The sequence below is a fragment of the Sorex fumeus genome, unplaced genomic scaffold, assembly GCF_029834395.1.
Source record: "Sorex fumeus unplaced genomic scaffold, SorFum_2.1 ptg000061l, whole genome shotgun sequence".
Lineage (NCBI taxonomy): Eukaryota > Metazoa > Chordata > Mammalia > Eulipotyphla > Soricidae > Sorex > Sorex fumeus.
The window spans coordinates 33,402,290-33,419,583 of record NW_026606118.1 but is presented as its reverse complement, the minus strand read 5'-3'; the positions used below and the strand labels follow the sequence as shown (position 1 = coordinate 33,419,583).

The following is a 17,294-nucleotide window of genomic DNA, read 5'->3' as shown; positions in this document are numbered from 1 at the left end:
TTCATTTTTGCAGCATGGGAAAAAGACCACACTGTGGTTCTGCAGCAATTTCAAAATCTCTTGTCGGTCACCTGCTTCAGAGCTATCAGCAGCTGAGACAGCTGGCGATGGTTACTTGAGACTCACTGGAATCATATCTGTGGATGGAGGCAATGGGAACGCCTCTTCATATTCCCAAAGTCACAGGCTTCTGAGTACCACTCAGCAGCAGTACTGAGGAGCAGCTTTTCTGATTGGCATAGCCAAGGCTGGTGGAAGCTTCCAATTTTCCTCTTTAAAACCCTTTCGGCTTACGACGCCACCAAGTGGCTGTTTTCCTGATCAATCTCTGATGAAAATGTTAGCTTATCCTTAAGAGAATACACATTTTCCTAATGTTTTCTTAACTTAGGTGCTTCAGCTGGAAATGAAAAAAGATGACCGCGAATATTTACAACTAGGTTATTTCTTTACTGCATCCCTGGTAACATTGTTCTGAGAATACAAATTCCTGAATATATGGTGGAAGTGTTTACTTTCATTGGTGTCGGAAGTATGTGAATGGTTGTTAAGTAGAGATGTTAGGCATCCTGTCAAGAAAATGGTACAGTTTAATACTTTCAAGACTTGGGGAAAATTTGGCTAAGTGTGTTTCCTTGCTGAGAGATCAAGAATCTCAAATCTAACAATAAGGAGTGCTCCAAATGGACCAGAATTCTAGCAAGGGCAGCCTAGAGCGAGGAGAGAAAACCCCAACTGAAAGCCTTCCAGCTCAGCCCTGCCCCCAGAGAAGCCCGGGTGTCAGCATCTGCCTGCCATTTTTCATCATGCCATAACTTCAACACTGCCAATTCCCAGGTGAGCATCCTAACAGATGAGACTCTTAGTGGAGGCAGCAGGCACAGAGGGGAAGCTACATAAAATCCCACCAAGCTGAGATGACTCTCCCAGCACCAACCCACTCTACAATCTCTCAGCTAAAGACCTTAGGGACACTGTGATGTGGATATTTACTTCGCTCAAAGAAAGAACGATACAAGAACAAGAAAGCATGACAGCATATATGAGAAGCTACAATCTGAAGAGTATGGTGGATGAAATAGAAAACTCGATGTAAGTCCTCAATCGCGAGTGGTAACAACTGAAGAAAAATTAATGAGTTCTATGATGAAAACGAATGGAAGAAAGACCGAAAAGAAATGAACAGCACACCAGAGAACAAGGGATGAGATCAAGAGAATCAAGAATCATCACATCTTACGGTGAAGAAATTTTAAAATTGACAGTAGAGTTTTCACTTTTTAACCCAAACATAAAAATTTGCAACGTTCCCCCAAGATCAGAAAGAATGCCTAATGAAGCTCTTTATTCACTACAAATGAAAATGCTTTTTGTGAAATTTAAATGAAACTTAAATTGGCAAAAAGGAGCTCGAGTGAATGTGCAGTAGGGTAGGGTGCTTGCCTTGCTTGTGGCCAACCTGGGTGTGATTCCCCATATCCTGTATTTCATCCCCTAAGCCCATCAGGAATGATTTCTGAGCACAGAGTCAGGAATAACCTCTGAGCACTGGTGGGGCGGCTCCCAAACTAAAAACCAAACCAAAACAAAAATGCCATATAATTCATAATTTACACAAACAACTTTCTTCATCCAGTTCTGAATTTTTATTTTTATTGTAGTAACCTGGTCATTTGTACAAGAGATTCAATTTTGTCTTTCAATAAAATAAATGCTAAGTTGTCTTTGCGCATTACTCTTTGCCATTAAATGGACATTATTTTTCTTTATAGGCTTCATCTTTTATTATGACATTCTTTTTACTACAGGAAGAAACAAACATTACAACTAGAAATCTGTGTTCCTGGTTAAACTACTGACAACTGTGTGGGACAAGAAGTCTTTCAAGTCATGTTTTTGTTCATTACAAACTTGTCTATAAATTTAGGCATTCAAAACCCATTCAAAAACTTGTGTGTGTAAAATGTGACATGTCTCTCTGGAGCACTGATGGCGTCTTTCGGGTGCAATACTGTCAGTCTGCTGCTGGGCATATGTTCTGAGGGTCTGACTCTGGGGGCTGTGCTTTTACAGTTTGCTCTCTTAACCTGGGGTCATCTGTGCCAATAACCATCTATTTATTTAAGCTCGTCGTATGGCCACTAAAAACAAGTTGGATCATTCTCTAATCATTTACCATGGTTTATAATCAAAGCATTTTCTTATTTAATGACCAAGCCAATAGTTGAGTATTTCATGCTATACTGTCATTTAACGTAAGAGGGTAGTTTAACTCAAGCTCTATGATTCAAGCATGTCTTTGGAGGACACTTACATGAACAATATTGCATCACTTTCTAAGCTCTACTTTCCATTTGAGATGCAATTTGACTCAAGCAGATCTGAGTATGCAGACAGTCAAGAAACAATTCTGATTTTATTTTGCAGTATAAACTCCATGTTTAAAAATGACCTTAAACTAACCTAAAAGGAAACTTTTAAGAATTAAAACATTCTAGTTATTTCACGTGTTTAATTTTATTTTCTTTCTAATCAACTACTTTTGGTGCTCCAAATATATTTTTATTTTTCCTTAAAAGAATGCAAGGCACTAAAGTTCCTGCTTTAAATCAGTTATTTGTATCCCCATTTAAATAATATGTTATTAGGCAGTAACTGAAAGTGCTAAAATCATGCCCTCCAAATTAAGGGCTTTTGTTGTTAGTGGAAAAGCACTGTGAAAATAAATAGAAGTAAATAAGTTTACCTGTATGAGGATAATTATTTTATCAAATATAACCATGAAAAATATTGAATACACTGCAAGTCCTTGAGACTTTAATAGCCACATGACCCTCACTTATAAAATCAAACAGTGTACTCAAAAGGAGGGAAGGTATTCCAGCAGGCATTATGGACACGTACTGACCTCAGATCAGGTAGTATCCGGATGAGCTCACCTTCCTGCACCATCCATCCTGTTTATTACTAAAGCAGTCTGATTCTGGTTCAAAGTTTCTAAGGCCATAATTTTTTTTTCTAGTCTTGTGTTGTGGAAAAAACAAATTTGCTGCCATGCAAAGCAGCTCCTACCAGTTAGTGACAAAACGTCTCAGGACAGTCAAAATAAAAAAAAAAATTTGAGAAAACCACATAGATGTAAAATCGCTGCCATGTGACTGTTAGCCCCTGGCTGAGATGTCAGGTAGTACAGCGGCAAAAGTGTGAGGTAAGTGTCAGGCATCTGTCCTAAGGAGGCTGAATTCTCATGGAACAGAGCTATCCAGAATGTGTAAGATTATCTTTATTTTGATACTGAACAATTTTCTCAGTGACTGAATATTTTTTGTTCTCTATTGAAATCTCATAATTTGCCATGTAAAACACTGCCTTCACTATCAAACTGCTATATAAGAATAATATAAAATACATTTCAACCAAATTCATCCTCTTAACAGTATTCACATTAGTGCATTAAAGTATTGATTTTAAAAGGCAAATGCATTAATTGGCAAACATCCAGTTCATTTTTCTGATGAAGGACAGTACAAAGTAGTATGAAAGATAAATACCACATTTTAAGTATTAGATGCTTAAAAACAAAATTGTGAGAAAAATACTTCCAAAAAGCAAATTTGACCAAGGATATGTGTGTGTGTGTGTGTGTGTGTGTGTGTGTATGTAACCATTTTTCTGTAGGATGTAAAGAAAGGTGATGAATTGCCCAGGAATTGCCCCATAGTAGCTATGCAAACACACAGTGAATTAACAAGTGGGATTTTTGAATTGCCCTATAATAGCTGTGCAAATACACAGAAAATTAACAAGTTGGATTTTTATGACTCTGAAACAATAGAATTCGATTGGTCAGACTCTTGCCAAATAACTTTTCAACTTTTATAGTTACTACACACTCCCTAGTAAATATCAGGCATATCTAGTCTAGTTAAAGACTATCCTTAATGTTTTACTAGGCAGTCTACACCAAATGCTTTAATATGTACACATCAGGAGTATGAAATATACTAGAAAAGAATTCACTGACTTCATTCAGTGTAAGCAAGGGTCTTAAGAGAAAAAAGAACTTTAAGAGATAAATAGAATACTTAGGTTGGAGGGAGCTAGAAAAACACACACTTACACATAAACAGACTAATTTCCTTTAAGTTATTAAGGATATTTCCTCTGCTGGCTCAAATCAAATTAGAAATTTTTAATTGAAGTAACAAAATTTGGATATATGTTACATTGTGATTAGATGATAAGAGCTCAGTGACATACCTTTAAATGGACTCATTCCCAAAACGACGTCAATAGTATAAATAAATTATAAATGAAAGACATATACAACGTGGCAAAAAATCTGGTAGATAAAAGATAAAAAAGAACAGAAACCATTCCAGCAGTGATATTTAGGAAGACTTTTAGTACTAGAAAATAGATTTAATCCAAAGGAACTTCCCTATCCCACCCCCAAATAAAAGTAACAAAACCTGAAAACCATTCTTTATACAATAGCTTTAAAATAATAATTAAAAAAATGATTACAGGAATCTTCCTACTTAATTTAGACAATGTAGTGCAATAGTGTATTCCTTCATAATTTTAGCTTTTCAATGAACTCCATACGATGAGACCAACGATTATAACTCCAATGACAAGGATAGAAATGATGATGCACAGGGTTTTCCTGGATTTGCGCTGCAGATGCAAAAACAAAAACATGTTTACAGATGTAATGGAGCATCTCAATAGCAACTTAAAAAAATTTGATTCATTGGTAGAGTAAAATTAATAGATGTTTATTGCCCTCAAACTTCTGGCTCTAATTATTGCTTCTCAAAAATCTCTTCAATGCATATGGTGCTAGTGTTACAGAAAATATTCTTATTGAACTATGTAACCTGGGGTATAATGAACTTTTGATAGTAATTTTTCTGGGTGGTTGGCCAGACTTAAATAACTGACATAAATAACCGAAAACCATGATGCTTTAATAAAAAATAAATAAATAAAACAAAGGTCAGTTTAAGTCACATATATTGCATTTTATTAAAAAACTGCTTTTCAAAGTAAGTTTTCTACAAATATCAGCAAGTATAAATGCTCATCAATTTTTCCTAAATATTTGTTTTTAAAAATTCTTCAATACTAATAAAAAGTGCATTTAAAATCTCAACAAACAAAAGATGATAATCATAATCATCATTTAATGTATAAAGATTAAGACTTCTGTTCTATCTTCATCCCTGGCCCAGCGCAGATTTATTTCTTAAATGGCTTGAGTATATCACAGCAACATGCAGGAATCCTCTTTCTTACAAAGTGAAAAAAATACATATTATAAATTAACTATGTCAACCAAAAGTATTGTAAGATTTACAAAATTATATGCTTCTGTGACATTACCTTGAATAACACATATATCAGAGCGTTTTACACATTAATTTAATTTTTCAAAGTAGTACTTCTTATATAGTAAACAAAAGTTCTCTGAAGTTTCATACTGACATAGCAGTATTTTCCCAGACCTCATTTGGTGACCACAAATACAAATGTTAATGTGTGTATGAATAATCATGGTTCCACTACAGTATATGTGCTGCATAAATCATCATCCATAATGTGCAGTGGTGGAATTATGATATTACAAAATACAACTGACTGTCACTCAGGAATCTAAGAAGCATCACTGTTTACCACATATCACTATGAAGTGATTTGCTTAGTAAAAATGACATTGAAACTAAAAGCACTTTTAAATATTTCTTCTAAATTTTTAAGAACTTTCTTAATTTTAGATAAAAGTGAGAAGCCATTGAAAAAATGGTGGTCTATGGTAGATGTTTTATCAGAAGGTTAAGAGGATGAAAAGTAATTAGAGACAATTTCAAAGTTTTAAAACTAAAATAAAGTGCTCTGATGATATTTAGGAACTCCTCATGGACTTTGTTGAATAGAAAAGGTTTACATATTGTAATAATATTGTTTTATATTAATAATTTGTAATAATGTTACACAATACTTGTCAAATTATATTAATAATTTATGGTTCTAAAGTGCAAAATACTTGTATAGTATTTTACACCTGAACATACATATGGGCTCCATAGTGATCTGACTCACTCAGTTCATTTCTAATGAAGGGTTTTCATGAATACTGACAGAATACTAATGGCTAAGGTTAGTCCAAATTATCCTAATTTCTTCAGGACTTAAAGAGATCTCCTTACAACAAGGATACAAGGCCTTTTTGGTCCAGAGTATCATGGTGCACAAAAAAAGGCAGGAAAGGCTACACAGAACGAGAAACAGGGGAAAACTATCACAGAGATATCTGGGTGGGAATGTCAGAGTGATATCAGAGACTGCCAGCCGACAGAGAAATCTGGAGTAATCTATTGCTTAGTTCAGGACTCTTCACACGTAACTTTCTATTTCTATGGGCCATAATAATGGTTCGACTCTGAGGACAAATAGCCAAAGCCCAGTTTTATATAGATATATTTCTGATCAATCATACATAGCTATGCATCAACTGTTATCAACAGTCGAAAGTCTAAGTTCTAACGCAATTCACTCAGAATATCATTACCTGATAGTCTGCTGCTCTTGACAGCTGCTGGTTTGCTTGCTGGACATGCACCTCTGCATTTTCAACATTGGCTTCTATGCTATCTTTAAAATAAAACATAAACACACAAAACCATTAAACACGTATTGGTGTTCTGGCAATAAAGTTGTAAAAATAATGAGACCTCACTTGAAGGTAAGATTAAGCATATTCACTATTCAAAAGGTTAACGTTAATAGTAGCACTGTAGCACTGTCCTTCCGGTTGTTCACTGATTTGCTTGAGCGGGCCCAGTAACAAGTCCCCATTGTGAGACTTGTTGTTACTGTGTTTTGGCGTATCGAATATGTCACGGGTAGCTTGCCAGGCTTTGCTGTGCAGGCAAGATACTCTCAGAAGCCTGCTGGGCTCTCTGAGAGGGGTGGAGGAATCGAACTCGGGTCTGCCAGGTTGACCACATGCAAGGCAAATGCCCTACTGCTGTGCTACCACTCCAGCCCACTATAATAGTAAATGGGAAAAATTAAAAAAAAATTATGTGGGCTAAGATTCTTTCCCACACTATTTCCCAGGTGATCCAAACAAAACTTACAGATTTAAAGAAAATAAACTTGATCCTCTGCATTACAATACAATTTCTGGTCTATCTGGTAATGACAGTAAAATAGAAATCTGTTTTGTATGCACTAACGAACAGGTCAGTACCAAGCATCTGACAGTTGCTATCAGGGAAAATACTAAAAACCACTGTTTACAATGTGGCCATCAATTTACTTCTGTGCTGAAAATGGGCCTTTTCTGCAGGTGATGGCAGATTTCCTTCCAACCCTATTATGCTCAGTGATGAGCCAATTGTCAATTGCATGATCAAAGAATCTTCCTTGCACCTGCAAACTCTATTTTGAAGGTCATCTTAGTCATCAATTTTGCCCAACCTTCACTTTTAGCATATCAAAAATGTCATGTTCATTTTTTTCTCCTTCATTGACTAAGTTAGCCTTTAATTCACTGCTACTTTTTTTCAATGCTTCTCTGTGGGAAGCCAAGAGCCCTCTCACAGACCCTGGCCGTGGTTCCCATGTTAGGAACTGCTTGGGACAGACATTGGTGACAGTCTCCCATGGCTTCCTGACGTCAGTGGATGCTGATCTATAGCCACATAACATCAGGCTGACAGTTATCTTATCTGGCCTTATCTATAGTGACCTCCAGGATGCATCTACTGCCATAGGACCCTTTGATATACAAATGTAAAGCTCAGGATACATCTACCATAACACCCTTTGATATACAAATGTTTACCTTGAATGCTATGTAAAACTCTTGTTGCTAACCTTACCATGTATGGTTATATTGCTTCTGCTTGTGACTGGGCTATACCAGACCCTATATAAACAGCCTGTATCCCTCAACTGGCCCCCTGGCGCCGTGTAATCACACCCACCAACTGGCCCCTGGCGCCGTGTAATCCCATCAACCCCCAAGACTCAGAGACTATAAAAACCAGCTCCCGGAACTTATGACATCTTATTATCTCATTCCTACTTTGGACAAACTGGCAGGCTACCGAATGTAGCCTGCCCACATGGCAGAGTCTGGCAAACTCCCCGTGGCGTACCCAATATGCCAAATACCAGTAATAATGATGGGTCTCATTCTCCTAAAGAGCCTTGAATATAATCTCAGGGCTAGGATGAAAGAGGGTTACTGGGGCCTGCTCAAGGCAATCGAAGAATAACAGGATGATTTGTGATTTGTGATTGTGTGATCCCTCAATAAAGCCTGTCCCTTTTTCTCTCTGTTTCTAAACTGCACTCTGTCTCTTGTGTCTTGTGTTCATTTAGTCGGTCCTTCTGCGGGCCAGAGAGTGGTCTGGCGCAGCACCCGCCGCACCCGCCCCCGCCCCCCCCCCCACTTCTCCAACTCAAAAGCTGGTTATTTGAATATCCAACCCCTGACCTAAAACCCTAATTTCGCGATCCTATCAGTTTCTCACTGTCCCTCTCACAGTTCATGCCTTTGACTCACTCCTTATCGAGCATAGTTTAAGCAGCAGTTATTTATCATCATTTCTTGCATTCGCCCTTTGTCAGCTTGCCTCGCTCCTTAGGCATACACGAGGAAACCTTCAATGTACTCATGCAGCTGAACACAGACGCAAAAAATCCTAGGCTGAGTATTTCACTTTAAGTTTATGATCGCCCAGCAAGTTAATCTTATTTTCCTCGGTCTTGAAAAACATAACATATATTCTCCCTTCTTTTTCAAACTTAGTCTATAACCTTGATTTCTCGATCACTGGCACAACAGTAACAACCAAAAGATAATTCCATCTCTCCCTTATCTCTTTCACCGATCATGTCCAGTAGTATCTCTGCTCTGACTTCCCTCCAACTGTAGGAAGGAAATGCCTCTGGTCCAAGCAAGAGCCAAGAATCAAACACATGCCGACTAGGTGCAAGGCAAGAGCCCTACCTGCTGTACAATCTCTCCAGCCTCTATAGTGGCAATGGTAAAAACCGCCCCCAAACTTTCTCGCATAGTCCATCTCTATGGGCAGCTCTGCCCTCATTCTTTGTTTCACTTTCCCATTTGACTCCTTGAGAGGGCTCTGCACTGGCTATCTATCTCCAGCTGTTTTCCTCCCTTTCCCTCTTATGCATTCCTTCCTTTCTCTCTTATGCTTTCACTTACACCGTATCACTAACGCAGCTCTCATAGATGTCACTTGTGCTCTAATCACTGTTAAGCTTGGCAGTCAACTATGAATAACTCTGTAAATCATAGTGCTTTAATGAAATAAAATTTAGGAAAATAAATACTAATACATATGACTTAAAAAATAAAATTAGAAAAAATTGTAAACATAATTTCGGGGCTGGAGCGATAGCACAGCGGGTAGGGCGTTTGCCTTACAAGCGGCCAACATGGCCGACCCGAGTTCGATTCCTCCGCCCCTCTCGGAGAGCCCGGCAAGCTACCGAGAGTATTCGATATGCCAGACACAGTAACAACAAAGTCTCCAATGGAGACGTTACTGGGCCCGCTCGAGCAAATCGACGATCAACGGGAGGGCCTTTACCTTTACCTTGTAATTTTGGTAAATAGTCTATGAAAACTGTACATATCTTACGCTTTGTGGTTCATACGATTTGTCACATTCAATTATGCATGTTTCACAAAGGCTACTGTAGATGACATTTAATGAATAGATGAGGTTGACAATTCTGCTTTAAATATTTAGAGGATCCAGAGTTAAGTCATGAATCCCTTTTTCTTCTCCACTCTTGCGTTTCCTAGGTAATTTAACCTTAGTGCATAGTTTTAAATATCACCCGTGTGCATTTGTCTACTGGATTTAAATCCAGTGTATACCAGTCCAGACACCTCCCCCAAATTCTACATTCTCTTTATTAATGTCTATCAGACTTTCAACCGGGTATCAACTGTCACCTCACGCTTATCCAGAAAATATCGATTTATCTCTGTTTAAACCTGCTCCATTTACAGATTTCCTCATCTCAGAAAACTAGAGAAAACACTGTCATACTCATAAGTTGGGTTAAATCACAAAGCCATCCCTGAACGAACTTGCTCACACCCAGGTCCGGTATAAGCATTTTGGCTCTTATATTAAATTTTTTTTTGCTCTTATGTTAAAAAATTATACAGAATTTTACCATTTCTCACCACTTCACTGCTCTCTTTCTGATCGTTAAGGCAACATAATTGCCTTCCTTCGATATCCTTTTCAGTATCTCTTTGCTTTTGGTGTTAGCCCTTTACAATCTGGCAGTCACAGTGAGCCTCATTAGACCTAAGGGAGATAATGATATACCCTATTCCAATCGTCCTGTGGTTTCACATTAAGGGTAATGAAAGTCCTTTCACTGGCATAGGTTCAATCATGATGCTACCATGACGTCTAACATCCTCCTCTTCTTCCTCCTGCTTACTTTGTCCACCAGGAATGCTTCTGCCTTAGGATTCTGGCTCGTCTTTCTGCCTGACTGCTCTTAAACTTGCTCCCTTACTTTCGTGAAGTCTTCATCAAAATGGGCGCTCTCAGTAATGAATGCTTCACCTACCTTCACAAAAGCAGCAAGATATTCCCAACAGTACCACTTTTCCTACTTAGGTCTGATTTTCCTCATAGTACTTTATCACTAGTTACTTTTCTTTCTTCATAAATAATTTTCCAAGTGCAGCCAATCAGAAGCAAAGGGATAGATAGGAATGATCTCTCTGATGTGCGGGATTTGAAGATTCCCAGCAAGGTGAACTAATCCACTTAACTGATGGGGGTGGGGTGGGGTGGGAAATTTAAAGGGAGTCCTTAGGGGAGGGTGGGAGGTGCACTAGTGCAGGGTGTGTTGTTGGAATTATGTGATTATGTGCACTGGAAGCCACCACTAACATTAGTGAAAATTGGAGAATGTCAATCAATACAAAAAGTTGGAAACAAAAATGAAAAAATAAAGAATTCACTCTTCCCTAATTAGATTAGATCAAAGATTCAATAAAGAAAAGTATTTAGTATGTTGTTTAGTTTTAACTGAATCCCCAGTCTCTACATTTGTGCCTGGATATAGTTGACACTCAAAAAAAGATTTGTTGGAAGAATAAATCAATAGGTTTTAAAAACATTTCTTTTTACCCTATTATCTACTGGGACTACAAAAGTAAAGTATGAATGGTCAAGTAATAGTTACACTAAACTTTAGTATGAACTTTAGTATAAAGAAGTACTGCAGCACTGTCCTCCTGTCGTTCATCGATTTGCTCAAGCGGGCACCAGTCTCCATTGTGAAACTTTGTTGTTACTGTTTTTGGCATATCGAATATACCACAGGGAGCTTGCTAGGCTCTGCTGTGTTGACAGGATACTCTCAATAGCTTGCCGGGCTCTCCGAGAGGGACGGAGGAATCAAACCTGGGTCAGTCGTGTGCAAGGCAAACACCCTACCCACTGTGCTATCGCTCCACCAGTATAAAGAAACCAAACTTAAAAGGTAAACTATATTAAACATATCATTAGAAAAATCACAGACACTTTTGATTTTCAGTTCTTAGCTGAAGAACTACTGCATTTAAAGGGAGTTTTAAATACTAATATTTTAAGAATCATTTTGGGAAGAATTTGTAGCATCTGAATTTTGCAGCATATAAAAAGAAACTTGAATGATCATGCACATGGCTACTTATTCTAATTTAAAGACAAGATAACACATGAAAAAGTTCCTGGCATGATAAAAATTAAGTTGGAATAGTACTGACACCAGAGGTCAGGAAATTATAAACTAGAGCGATATTATACGGCACCTCATGGTCTCAGTAACAGATGGCCTGATTAAAATTAGGACTTTTGAAGTAGAAGAAGATAGTCATTTCAACCATTAGTAGCCAAAGTGAGATCTGTTTCAGAGAGGGTCAAGGATGATATTGCAGAGATTGAGCTTTTTGGATTATATGTAGCGCCAAAACAAAAAAAAAGAGAGATGGAGAGAGAAGCAATTACTTTAAATTGAGAAGTTACCAATGGTACAGTGCACTTATGATATCTACTCAGAAGGACTTACCTATCACATCTCCTTGCTCATGAATCATCATCCCCAAATCTTTAAATATTTCATTAATATCCATAATATCAGCCTAAGAGGAAAAAAAACATATAGTTATAATCAGAAACCCAGTCCCCATTTCACAAAAGGGGAAAACAAACTCAATTATTATTCATATAAAGGTGAGCATGCCTGTAGACTTAATATCTAAGTTTTGAAAACACTAGAAAAATCTGTTATAAGCAATCCTGAGTATACAGACCCAATCTAACAGTGATAAGTTTCCCGAAATAGGCTATAGGTGTGAGGTGTGAGGTTAAAAGTATCAGGAAAAGCAGGACAGAAATGAAGATCTATATAACAGAGGTCAACTTTTAATGAGTTTGTCATTCAATCTGATACTTTTGCTATCACAAGCCATATTTCCACACAAGGGTATAAAATTGTCTTTCTGCTTGTATGATTCTAATACAAAGTTACGGTCCAAAAGAATGACATATTAGGTATAACTTTAAAGTTTCATACAGATCCATTTGAACATGCAATGGTAGCTGATAATTATTTTACTTGGCTAAAGGTTAAAGTTTAAGTAGTTTATTATGCTGGCAATGGACAATTTACATAGTTATCCTGTGCCTTAGTTCCCTCTGTGTAAAACTGCTATATAGTAGCATAGTTAGCCACTTCATATCACTTTTATATGAATTAAAATGAGGCAGTTAATATAAAGAATTTATCACAAAGTATCGTGAACATGAAGCCCAATAAATTGTACTTAGCATTATCATTAGCCCATCTGCTGGGAATAGGCAAGAAAAAAACAAAGGCTTAATAAACCCTCTTTGATGTGATAAACATACTGAAGAAAAAAATACTCTTAAGGTCTTTAAGGGGTTTTCTTACTTATGGGGGTATGCTATGCACTGCATACCACTGAAGTGATTTTAAGGTATTTCTCTAGACCAATGGCCTCAGTCAGATGACAACAAAATCTAAATAAAAAGGATAGAGAAGAAAGCAGCAGTATATTCTTTCATCATAACATTAATTCTGTGGAGTATTAAAGAGAAAAATCTTAAAAATCCAATTTATCAGAGACACGCCACTGAAAAGAACATTTTTTTCCTTCTTATTTATTTATTTATTTATTTTTCTTAATCCCTCATCCCTTACTGTCTAAACATCTTAAGGACAAATTCTCTAAGGACAAAGCCATACTCCAACTCTAAGAAATAAAGCTTACTTCAAGCTGTCTAATAGAAGACTCTCTCTCATGAATAAGACGGAGGTCATCTTCTGTAATCTCTTCATCTTGCACCTGCACTTGAGATTGAGTTTGGCTAACAAAAAAAGTACATAGGGAAAAAAAAATATGGTATTAATGAAACCATCGCCTCATTGGAAAATGACTGAATGTAATTTCTCCTCAGAGAATCACTTACTCAAATCCCAATAAAAGAAATATTAATCAAATTTTATTCACATTTCATACCAATAAAATTACTTTGTCTCATTATTATTTTAAGCTACACGAGCAACTGGGCATTTAATTCTTAGTTGACTTAAATCTCATATGAGTAAAAAATCTTTATCAACCAAATTATAGTAAGGCATTTATATATATGAAATATATATTTATTCTGACTTGAAATAAAACCCAGCTCCCGGAAGCACGCAGCCGCAAATGTTATCTATTATCTACTTCTTACTCTGGTGAACCTGGCAGGCTAGCAAAAGTATCCTGTCCACACAGCAGAGTCTGGCAAACTCCCTGTGGCATATTCAATATGCCAAAAACCAGTAACAATGATTCTCCTGACCCTGAAAGAACCTCGAATGTGGTACTTTCTAAAATCTCGGGCTAGGACGAAGAAGACGTTACTGGTGCCTGCTCAAGGTAATTGATGAACAACGGGATGACAGTGATACAATGATGCATCTTATACTTCATAATAAATATTTTTTTCAAATTAAAAACTTAGGATCACCATAATTAATACCCTATACTGAAAGCTTTTTGATCTATGAACTATAATGCACAAAGTATGCTTAAAAATTAATTTTACAATTAGTATTCTTTACATTTCTTACCTTTCCCAGGATACAAGATTCCGCTCTTTTGAACTGTCATCAGGAAAGCCACCCTAAATAAATTAGCGAGAGAGTGAACTATTATAGGGCAAAGAAAAAAGCACACAACATGCATTTTGTCTTGTAATAATTTTTAACTGGTTTATGTGTATGCATGTGGACAAAGGCAGACTTGCTTATTCAAATGTTTGGGCTAACTGCTTTAGGTAATAAAATGACACCCTTTATTGTCAAAGAATGGTTAGTAAAGTCATTTGATTAAAATGTAACAAAATTTTTGAATCACTGCAATTAGAAACAGGAAATACATGATTTCTAAGGGAATTTAAAACTGGAATCACTAAAAAGTCCATTTTAAAGAAAATACTTTTGCTTATGTTTTCTGGGTGTATATTCATTTTCAGTATTTATGAGACATATTTATTCTCTTCATTTCCACCATCTTCATATGGTTTGGGAGTAAAGTACCCACTCTTTAAATCAGCTTCAAATACAAAATGGCAATCCTTAATTCAAATAAATATGGAACTACTTAGAATAGGGTATGACTTTAATCTTTTCTGACTACCTGTTTTTGTATTGTCTGTAACATTACACTATTTTGATCCATGAAGAGCAAACAATAATACATAACTACTGTCCTTCTTATAAAATGAGAGGCAAGAGATGGCTCCCCAGGCAGAGACATGCTTTGCATGAGGGAAACGTGGGTTTGACCCACCCAGCAGAGCCTGACCTCCGAAGCACTAATAGGAGTCTTCTCCTACCATGCTGGGAAGCAGCATCTGAAGCCTATGAATGCGGCCTGAAGTCAAAACAAAAAGATATTGAACTGTGGGACCTAGAGGATGGCTCAACTGCCTAACACTCTTGCCTAGTACAAACACAAACTTGGTACTGAAAATACTGGGCCAACCTGCACACATGAAAGTGATCTTAACTACCTAGGGGGAAAAAAATAGTCTGAGACTTAGGAAGCCCCCAGAGTCAGTGCTGAGACTATAGATTCAGATGCAATCCTGACTACACCCTACTCGGACCCGCAGCAAGGGAAGGAAAAGGAAACTTAGCAGAAACATTTGGAAATACATGTCGAAGTAAGTTTAAAAGATACGGGCACTGGTGGAGGGATGGGTATTTGATCATTGTATAATCGAAACCCAAGCACAAAACTTTGTAAGTCTACAACTATACGTCATGGCGTTTCACTAATAATAATTTTTTAAAAAATGCCAATGACATCTTTTATGGAACCCTAATGATCTTTTAAGATTGTGTTTATTTTCATAGTGCTTTTAAAAATACTTACAGATACTCTAGAGCTGGCTCTTACTCGAGCAACAAAATCTTTCTCTTTCTCAGCAGCTTGTCGCTGGACCTTCTGAAAGTTTGTCAGTGATGTTGTGAATTCAGCCACTAAACGATCCTTCTGTATTTTCCTTTGACGCTAAAAAAAAAAAAAAAAAAAGTGAAGGAAAACCTACTAGAATCAAGCTGTGAATTGCAATGGAATTTGCAAAAGCAGTTTCACCTCTACCTGGCTCCTTATTTAATTCTCAAATGTTCATGTACTCCTCTCTAATTATATATAGGGCCTTGGTGAGTAATTCTCAGTAACATTTTGATAATATGTTCAAATACTGTGTGCATTTACCTTAAGGCCAAAGGCCCACAATGCTGGATTTTCTCAGGTCAAATTTTCATCTTAAAAACTGAACTCCAAGTTTGAAGTATTTCTTTGTGTTCCAAAAATTTTTTTAAAGGAAGTAACATCATAAACTCTTTCTAAGTAGTAACTTGCACTAAATAAAGATATAAATGTGCACTCCTCAGAAAGCCACACCTTGAATGACTGTACACTGCATTGAGTCAATCCTGTAAGGCCAGGAAACAATTACTCAGGGAGCACTTTGTGAGCACTTACTTAATTATGGGCCAGAGAAAACTGCACAGAAATAATTTTTACCTTATTAAACCACAGGATACTACCTGGGTAATTAAATGCAGCTTTGTGTTTTGTGAACAAAACTCAAATAGAACTTTTCCCCCTAATTTCCTCTCCAGCATAAGATTTCAAAGACCCTACAATGCATTTGATTCCTTTCATACTCAATACAATCAACAATGTACATAAAAGCGCAGTACCTGTTCACTGGGGGTGGTGGGCAGAGATCCAAACTCTTTAATGTACTTATCTGTTTCTTTGGCGAGTTGGTTAGTATACTGCTGCTTCTGCTGCCTGAATTGAGAAAATACACATTATAGTCCACAAACTAATATGTCTTTAAGTTATAGCTCTGTCACTTGAATCAATTCTTTTGAAAAATTTATTTTAAAAACCATATTTTTTTATAACCGTCTATAAAAATCAATAGGCTTTGTGAAAATTACGGTTTTAGACTCCATCCTTTGAAAAACATTAAGCAAATATACATAGAAAAATCTTTACTCAGACCAGGGTAACTGATCCCCATGAAATAAAAATTGCAATGATTTAGAAAGGAAGATGACTTAAAACGAGTTTCAGAATATGGAAGCTTAATGTCTGCAAGTTTGAAGAGCTCTTTAATTTTCATAACCCAGTTGAGAAACAAGTTAAATAAAGAGGGGCTGTTGTCATAAATTGCCAGTTCTCAGGTTGAGGTTACACTGGGTCTGTCCTACTCTCTACTTACACATTTTTATCTTATATATTTTTTAAGAAAAGAGAGGAGAGGTAATGAGTTACAGTACACTTTTACTGATAAATTTGCTAGTGAGTAACAGAATATCTCCAAAGGAAACAAACAAACAAAAAAAGGAATAAATTATACTGGTATCTATAACTATCTTGTTAGTTAGCTTAGAATGTAAAAAAAGTAATATACCTAGTTAAAGAATGTGACACTAAAAAACAAGCTTGGATTGTGATGATCTACAAACTACAAGATTAGTACCTCTCACATATTTTAAACTCATTTAAACATGTATTGGTCAAATTTAAGACCCGTTTTAACTCATTTTAAACATGTATTGTTTTACTCATTTTAAACATGTATTAAGCACTCATTTTAAACATGTATTGGTCAAATTTAAGACCTGTTAAAATA

General features: G+C 36.6%; 1 protein-coding gene across 3 annotated transcripts in view; it reads right to left on the bottom strand.

The window, feature by feature from the left end:
- Nucleotides 1-1,582: 1,582 nt before the first annotated feature.
- STX7 (syntaxin 7) overlaps nt 1,583-17,294 on the bottom strand; it is a 43,102-nt gene continuing 27,390 nt past the window's right edge. For 2 of the 3 annotated variants that reach the window (XM_056126223.1, XM_056126224.1), the window contains exons 4-10: nt 16,351-16,444; nt 15,515-15,652; nt 14,206-14,258; nt 13,358-13,454; nt 12,133-12,205; nt 6,575-6,657; nt 1,583-4,680 (exon numbers count right to left, since the gene is read on the bottom strand). In XM_056126223.1, coding sequence (XP_055982198.1) covers nt 4,585-4,680; nt 6,575-6,657; nt 12,133-12,205; nt 13,358-13,454; nt 14,206-14,258; nt 15,515-15,652; nt 16,351-16,444 — 634 coding nt within the window. In that variant the 3' untranslated portion in view covers nt 1,583-4,584. The remainder of the gene's footprint in view (nt 4,681-6,574; nt 6,658-12,132; nt 12,206-13,357; nt 13,455-14,205; nt 14,259-15,514; nt 15,653-16,350; nt 16,445-17,294) is intronic. The other variant, XM_056126225.1, reaches the window with a different exon arrangement.